The 9,050-nt window shown below is 36.9% G+C and overlaps 1 protein-coding gene across 4 annotated transcripts in view; it reads right to left on the bottom strand.

Annotated features, from left to right (window-relative positions):
• Nucleotides 1-3,213: 3,213 nt before the first annotated feature.
• Nucleotides 3,214-9,050, bottom strand: part of LOC134744387 (axin) — an 88,104-nt gene continuing 82,267 nt past the window's right edge. For all 4 annotated transcript variants that reach the window (XM_063678185.1, XM_063678187.1, XM_063678188.1 and 1 more), the window contains one exon: nucleotides 3,214-9,033. In XM_063678185.1, the coding sequence (XP_063534255.1) occupies nucleotides 8,907-9,033 (127 nt within the window). In that variant the 3' untranslated portion in view covers nucleotides 3,214-8,906. The remainder of the gene's footprint in view (nucleotides 9,034-9,050) is intronic.

Here is a 9,050-nt window from a genome sequence, read left to right as displayed (position 1 = left end):
GATAATTTTGACTAATGGTAACTTTGAGATTTCGTTTGTATAGTAAGCAAAACTTGTCAGTAAAAAAACCGGCAAATTTAAAAAATTTAGGCGCGAAGGGTTATCGTCCCATAGAAAATTTGAATTTGGCGTCTTTTTCTACTGACAAAATTTGCTTGACCAACTATATATGCTTGATGATTAATGAGCATCACAATTATAACATGTGATTTATTATTTCTAATTCCACAATAATAGTTATTTGTTATACAAGGGTGCAAAGTTGTATTTTACCCGCGAGTGTGGAATTGATACACGAGCAAGCGAAAGGATTCTATAGTTGATCCACGAGCGTAGCGAGTGGTTCTAAAATAGAATCCTGAGCGTAGCGAGTGTTTCAACACACGAGAAGTAAAATACATTTGCACCCGTGTGTAACACAAAACTTTTCCCCTCACTATAGCGAGGAAAGTGTAACATCCACAGGCGTTAGATCATCTTCATCACTGGAATCACTTATTTTTTTACGATAATACGATATTATAACCGAAAACTCTGGAAGTTGTGCATTTTTACGTGTCGGAGCTGGTGAGAATTTTTTTGTTGACAATGTTGACATTTCTGACGATGCGTTTTGAAATTGCATCGACTCAACTTGTGCGTTCAGAATTACATTCAACATCCCAAGCCAAATTTGGTATTTTTTATTAAATTCTCAAACCATTTATTTAATGATAATTAATATCGAACGAACCATTATTATGAGCGTTCTACCAAGGTCAAATTACTTTCCCCTCTAGTGGATAAAATGCGTTTTTCCCCGCTTGTTTTAAAGGATAAAAGACGGCTTTCCGAGCTAGTGAGGGGAAAATAATATTTCAGTGTGTGTATTGTTTTTACGTTTTCTATAATTTTTTAAAACATCCTTTATGCTTAGAACCATATAGGTACTTTATTTTTGTATTCTAACAGTATTGTTTAATTGTAGTTTTTGTCATTGCTACATTTGTTGCACAAATATATTATTTATTTATGCTATTTGGTGCACATAACAATAATACTTGTAAGAAGTTAATATTTCGACTGAGTTTAATTTAGGAATACTGTAATTATTTATAATAATAGTTTGTAAGAAATTACTTGAGGTATGATAATTAAAGCAGTTAAAAGTATTTAATTTCGTTCTTTTATTTTTCCAAATCTACTTATCTACAACATACATCCTATGTTTTTTTACTTAACAATAGTTGTAAAACTTATGAGATCATCATCAATATTTAAGAGCTATGCTATTGTCGGTGCCACTCTTCTCTTTGCTGGGCCAGCCTTTTAACTTCCTTGTACGACACGATGTGTGTTATCTTTTATTTGGCTGAGAATGCTGAGATATGTGAGCCTGGGCCTTCCTCTGCGTATTTCCCCCTTAATCTTGCCCTCCAGGATGTTTAAAAAGAATCTCTTGTGCCGTATCAGGTGGCCAACATGTTGTCCCGTCCGTCTGTTAGTGTCTCAAATGTCTGTGTGTGTCTTGTGTCTAACAGGCATCTCATCTCCTGCCATGCTCAGTACGAGGGCTGATCCGAAAGTGAAGTGGTGTAAATACATTTTTAGATAACGATTAGTTTATTTTTTATTTTTTTACTTCGACGCGTCGAAGTCAGACTCCATATATGTGCTGTCATTTTATAAACAGTATTGTTAAAAAAAAAACAATTAGGTAGTTTTTCTAGGTGCTGTTAACTACGAATCTCGAGCGTTTTTTTACATGACTCTGACTCTCAATTAAAACGATTTACGTTTTAATTGAGTAAACATTATTATGATTTAATACTTTTAATAGGTGTCAACAATGAGTCATTTCATTAAAAGTAAAAACTGATATTTAAATATATGTAAACATGTATATATATATATATATATATATATATATATAATTAGTCCCGGGTAAAATTGCCGTTTTTTCTAAGGAATTCGTAACTCCATACAAAACAGGTTTCAGTTAAAAATATATATTCGCATTAACTAAAAAAAACAGCCATAATTAGCATTGAAATATCCCTCACAAATGGTATAAATAATATTGTGATCGCATGAGTAGAGCCGGAGCAGCTAACAACTTTCGGATCAGCCCTCGTACAGTCGCCATCAGATATATCGGAGCGGCCGAGGTGCTCAAAATATCTGAACGCGACTCAGGGAGAGTGCATAAACTGTAGGGGGCAGCACAGGAGACGTCAGATTTTTGGCGCGAGGCGTAAATGTGTAGTTTATGCTTCCAAAGTAGCCCACAAGATGGCAGCACTTGCTTTGGCGTGAAGTGTCAACGTACATGTGATGTACTTGTTTATGGTTCCGATTCAGGCCACAAGATGGCAGACCCTCCAACGCGCAAGGTCCCTATAGAGGCGTGTTGAGATATTTGTGAGCGCCTTGGCCGCTCCGATATATAAAATGGCGACTGTACCTCTTCGTTCGTCTTCCTTTCTGACCAGCTAATCCTTAGCATCCTCCGCCAACACCACATTTTAAAGGCCTCCAATCGCTCTCTGTCCCGTTGTGTCAGTGTCCACGTCTCACAAGCATATAAAGCGTTTTTTCACATTCTTCGAGATGTGTGCTTTGAGTTGAGCACGTGTTTTTGTTATTGAATGCTTATGAGATATATCAATTAAAATGCCTGATATTAATTATATTTTTTTCAGCTTTCCTATTTTTATGCCCGGTTCACATTTGTCTGACGTGTCGTGTTGTGTTGTTTCGTGACGCATATCGGTTTCATACATTTAATATGGTTGCATTCGGTTCACATTTGTCTGATGCACGCTGCGTCAGACAAATGTGCACGCACACATTTATTAAATCTATGAAATCGACATGCGTCACGACACAACACAACACCGGGCCGAACCGGGCTTAGATAGGTTTTAACACTTTAAACCCACTAGCTGGTTCTGTGATTTTGTTGTCGGGAGTTTTTAACTTAACACATTGGACTGCCGAGAACACGCTAGGTGTGTTCATTTTGTATTGAAATGAGAGCACTTGGTATTGACCCGATTGACCGTGTTGAGTATTCCTCTGTGAAGCTATTCCATTCCAGTATTTGCTGTCCGTCTATAATATGCAGTCTAGGTACTGCGGCTTTCCAAGTCGATCTGTTGGTGGTAGATACTTAAATTAAATCTGTATTGTAACTAAATAAAATAAATCTGGGTATACAATAAAAGTCACATGTATATGGCACAGTTCCAGTTTATTTTTTTAAATGTTACACGTTCTATATAAAAAAATAATACAGTCCGATTATAGCAATGAAATAGTTTGTACAAGCGCGGCGCGGCGCGGCGGCCGCGGCCGCGGGCTCTGTAATACTGCGCGTGCGCGACCCACCTCACGTCTCACCTTCGTATACCTCACTAAACATGGAAAACTGTATTTCTGTACAAATTTAATAAACAATTTAAACTTCGAGATAGTTACATTTTGAAAACCATAGTGTCCTTATACAAAATCATGTGCTCCAAAATTCTAGGTACATTTGACAAATCTAGCAACGCCATTATTTGAATGGTTCTTAATTTTGTATGGTTCTCAAAGCGATTATTGTGTCCTGATGGACAGATTTATGACAGTATTATTATAGAGAGAAGCTACAGGTCTGAAAGTGCCCTATGTAATGTACACTTCCCGCGGCCACCGCACATATGCCGGACGCTGTCAATGAACACGTCTTTCGATGGTAAATAAAACAATGCAAATACCGTAGAATTGAGTCGCTTAACTTCAAACTCGGGTAAATCCAACTGTCAGATTTTGTGATTTTGGTATTAAATGGAAGATATTTCCTAAGAGGGTCGAATGGATTTACCCGTTTGAAGTTAAGCGACACAATTGAGTGATTTGAAAAATATAGTTACTTTTATAGATCAGAAAGTAAAATTGTTCATTATTGATTTAAGTATTCGACAGGGTAAATCGGCATAAAGTTGCATTGAGGTCATTCAAAAGAAAAAAATACATGATTATTATATGCGAAGCATACATTTTTAAAGTCACCCCATTTCACGGTACCTAAGAAGCCTAATTGACAGCGTCTCTCTCCAACACAAGAAGAAGTATTCCGGATATTACGATACCTCTCAGACACGGGTACGTCTTCATACACCAACCTTCAGATTAAATCGATCATATTTACTATAATCGTTAATTACAGACACTCATTTTCGCAGCGTTCAGTAAAATGTATAAGTAAAAGCGGCACAGTTCTAATCTTCTCTTAAATAAAAAGGCAATAGTCCGCATGAGTTGACATCAAACAACATTACAGTAATTTGAGCTAGACACGAAAAACAAAATTGGCAGTGACAAGACTTATAAATAGATCGATGATTGTCAGAAGCAATAGCAACCTAGGAGAGCTCGACTGGGAAGTTTAGACGCTGTGTCTCAGACCGGCAATAAATTAAAATGTGTTATATTAAATTAAATAAAAATAAAGTTAGAATCCAAGGAGTGTTACATCTATATTTACAAGTGTTAACTTAGTCTAATAGAAGCATCAACTATGAAAAATGTATTAACATTGAAGGCACATATTTCCGCACCCGATTCTCGCACCGTGCACCCGCGGGGCGGGGCGGGGCGGGGTGGGCACGCCGCTGGACCGGATACACTAACTTAAGCTATATGTTACAGTTACAGTAGGCGAAACAATAGGTACGTGACGCGCGCGGCTCACTCGTGCCGCGGACTCGCGGACATGGACTAGGCGATAGTGGAACTGATTGGCCGACGAACACTGGTCGGATGTGAATGGTACAGTAATACTGAATTGATAGATTTACTAATAGAATTAACGTTCATGTATTTGTTTGACTCTGTCTGATAACTGGCTGCGCGTAGTTTCGGGATGACCGAAGTGGTAAGATATTATTATTTTTAAGCATTTATTGAAAAAGTAATAGGTTAGGTTGGTATTCCTGTGCAATATCTTCTCCCTAAGGTGGCATACTTGTGCGTCTTTAGTAAATCTTTCAAATCGGGTCACTGGATTGTGTAAAGTATTAGGTGTTTCTTTATAACACTGGGCAAGCAGATTAATTCGTTCCAATGGATAAAACTGGCAAGCGGAAGAATTTCAGTCCTAGAACATGTAAGAAATACGTGTTAAAATAGATCGCAAAAATGGTTGTGTTTAGTATTAAAATACTTGGCAGAATTATCCATTGGATATAAATATTAAATAGCATAATACTGGTTTCGTAAACACAGGTCTTGGGTCGTGTCCTGTATATTTTGTTAGCCCTTTGACCTCCAAAGACGTCTACAGACGCGCACGGATACAGTTTAATATTTACCTTCTTGCATTCCAATAAGGTCTACTATGGCACTCCATAGTAAACCGAGACCGTAGATTGTGTAAACGCTAAACTTATCGCGCACCTGAACCTTGTCGGATACTGGGTTGTAGCCGCGCGCGTCAGCTGAAGTCTTTGGGCGTTTTCTAAAATAAATATTGAAAACCTGATTCTTTCAAATTTGGACATACTTGGGCTCATTCTACTCAGAATCGACAGCATTCTCCATCCTGCCATTAAAAAAAGATGTCCATTCCATTACGTCACGTTTTAGTGTGAAAAAAAAATTCACTTGTATGTGCGTGACGTAGTGGAATTACAATTTTTTGGGACTTTTTTTTAATCATTAGGATTGAATATGCCAGTGATTCCGAGCTGAAAAAACCCAAAAATGTGAGAATCAGGTTTTCAATATTTATTTTGAAAACGCCCCTTTGACAGTAAGGTAAGGTAAAGGGTTATAGAAAGCGGTGCAACCAGTCCGGAGTATACTGACTTATTCTATTTCGCTAAGTAAGTCCTATTCACAGCTGCAGAACGGAAATATACTCAGTTTCATTGTTCATATGTATCGTACTTCATGGAGAACGTTTAGTTACATGAGATCCTCTCACACGATGGAAGATTATTAAATTCATTGTAACAACTGTTCCGGAGAAGACACTGCTTTTCGAACATTATACGGAAAAAAGGAAGCTTACAATTTGAATTATAAAATTACAATATAAAATGTACATTTAGATGGAACCATGGAATTATTGCCAAGACAACTCTGCAGCGATTTGCAAGTGTTATTTAAATACCATATTTTATAGAAGTTTGACGTTTAAAATATCACTTGCTCGTCGGTGATATAAAAATCAATCGCTGCAGAGTTATCTCGGTCTGACTATATAATTTATAGTTTAATGTAAAAATATGTATTTGGAATAGAAGTTTAACCAAACGGGTACGCGCAACAACAGATTTATTTACTTATTGGCCTTAATATATTAAACAGTTTCCTTTTTCCTAGATTAATTATGGTATTAAATAGGTTAGACGAAAACCAGTACCCTCTCCGTCAAACAGTAATTCATTAACATCTCAAAATTCCGAAAGCCAATTTAACGAAGTAATAAATTTTAAACAGAACACGTCGTAACTATAGCTAAGTTATTAATTTAAAAATATACAAACTAAGCAGTCATTCAAATAACACTAGACTCGGCCTTACACGACTCTGTTGCGTGACCGCGCAAAATAACACTTAAATGTATTTCGATAGAGTATAGTTTGCATTGATATTATTTATCCTTATATATATTTTTGCAGACGTGTAACAGCAGTCGTGTAAAGCTGCAAGAGCAAGCCAGACACTAGAAACATTATGGCAGTATTTGGGTGAATCAACTTACTTGTCAGTCGTTGTCATGGTTACGGTATCCTGGGTCACTCTTAAAACCCTGGCACAGAATAAATAATAGTACTAGGTACAGAAGGTTCACTCTCCAACAAAACGCGTCTATTATGACAGATAAGACCGCAAGCGCGAGCAGGCGTCCATTCCGCAGCGGTGCGCGGCAACTACTACTGGTAGACACCAAAATTGGTGTGGGTCGCATGTACTTATAGCGGCGCGAAAAAAATCGTGGAGTGAGCCACGCCTGACCCTGGTTTTATTGTATGTAAAATAACCAAACTTATATTCTTGTGGCAGATATAAGCACTTTCCATAATGAGTTTGGGTCATCTACTTAGCATATTAGTTGAACGTAGTAATAAATAAATTAACATTTCTTCTAACAAACTGTACTGCAACGGCTAATGTGACAGAAAAACAACAAAAAAAAAAAGTTGATCCACCCATTTATTTTGACGAAAAAACTGATCGCTTGACCTAGTGTCCGGACAGCTGATGTGAAAATTAATAATAAACATGTGGCTTATCGAGCGGCCTTAAAATATATCGTACAAGCGTACTGAACTAGCTCCGTGTAAAAATAATAAAATCTACGCGATCAATGACACTACACAAGCAACCTTGTGATGATCAAATGTGCTAATGTCATCGCAACTTCGACAAAAACGTCGATGAAATTCCAACGCAGTCCAATTTCTACATTATCAAATTAGTATTCTTCGAAATATTTAAACATTGTTCTACATAACAACATTAAAACCAATGTTTAAATATTCAAATAAAATTTAACGTTGCAAATTACCACTGCGCTTGAATTTCAATATTTGAGGAACCAAATAAAGATAGTCGCGTATTTATACCGATTGTACTTAAGGCTGTTCCATCGGTTTGGCGCTGTCTTTGCCACATTTCGCAAGAAAGAACGGGAAAGAACATACGCGCCAAGTGTCAATTTTGATCGAATTTTGTCGGTTTTTATTTATTTTAAAAACGTTACCTTACAATAACGAAAATCTAAAGCTATGAAATTACTATTTATGTTAAGATTGTTTTTTCTTCTTTTTTTGTTTATAGCATCACATAATAAGTAACCGAGTAAAGTAGGATTAAAAGTCCGAGTTAGAGGTTACTTTGGGAATTAATTGTATCGAGCGAAGTGTCATAATTCGTGTATCGGAAGCTATGTTGTTAAAGATAATATAGTCAAGAACTACGTATATTTTTTCCACGTCTACGAATATCAAAGCCTCTTAGAAAAACATGATCATATAAGAAGATTTTTCGCCTTCTGGCTCAGGGAACCGCCTTAACACTGACTTCTATAAAATAAATAATTTTTAAAAATTCTAGCTTCGCACTGCCTCGAGTGTTGTCGTCAATAAAACTATTCGATGACAATAGTTACACGTACACGTACACATTGGCAAAACAATTGATTATGGTTTTTAACCGTTTCATTCGATACAGAATAATTTACTAAATATATTTAGTACAACGAATAATCAGTATCGATACGATATGATAACCTGCTGTCATATATTCATTTATAAATTTCACAATTCGTCAGATGTTCATAAATCTATCACAATTCGTGCTCTGTATCTATCAGTTGTATGAGATTTGTGCATAACTCTTTATCTCTGTAAGAAAATCAATTTCTATGACTAAACTGTACAAGTTGTCTTATTTCGATTTAAAATGACGCAGATATTGTCAGATCCATTTTCGTACCTTTAGTTAGTTTAGTAGGACAAACTAACCAGAGGCATAAAAAAAATTGTGACCTTATTTTTGACATTTTGTCAACAGAGAGTATGTATTCATTTAATATTACCCAGCAAATAACGTAAATGTAAACAATAGAGAAAAGTATAAATTCCACAGAATACTTTTATAAAAACCGATATTTAAATGTCATACCACATTTCTCTTTTTTTTATTCAAAGGCACTATGCTAGGTAATACTCAATGAACACATTCCTTAAAACTTTCATCTCAACAGTCTATAATAAAAGTTAGCACGCAATATGGCAACTGATCAAGTGATCACAATCCAGATCTGACCGTTTGCAGTCTAAACTCCGTTGCACAGAACACTCGTGCGAAGCGTGCACGTCGAACAAAGCGCGCACGCTGAGCGTAGCGTACACGTTGAGCGAGGCGAGCGCTCACTCGATGGGCTTGACGCGCGCCATGACCTTGCCGTCGAACATGGGCAGCGTGTCGGCGTCGTTGCTCACCTCCTCCTGGATCACGGTGTTGTCCAGGTCCGCGCACTCCGTCTTGAAGAAGTATCTACAACAAAGGTTTTG

Source organism: Cydia strobilella, chromosome 9 (genome assembly GCF_947568885.1).
Source record: "Cydia strobilella chromosome 9, ilCydStro3.1, whole genome shotgun sequence".
NCBI classification, from domain to species: Eukaryota; Metazoa; Arthropoda; class Insecta; order Lepidoptera; family Tortricidae; genus Cydia; species Cydia strobilella.
Note: the sequence above shows the minus strand (reverse complement) of the source record. Positions and strands in the feature narration are given on the sequence as shown.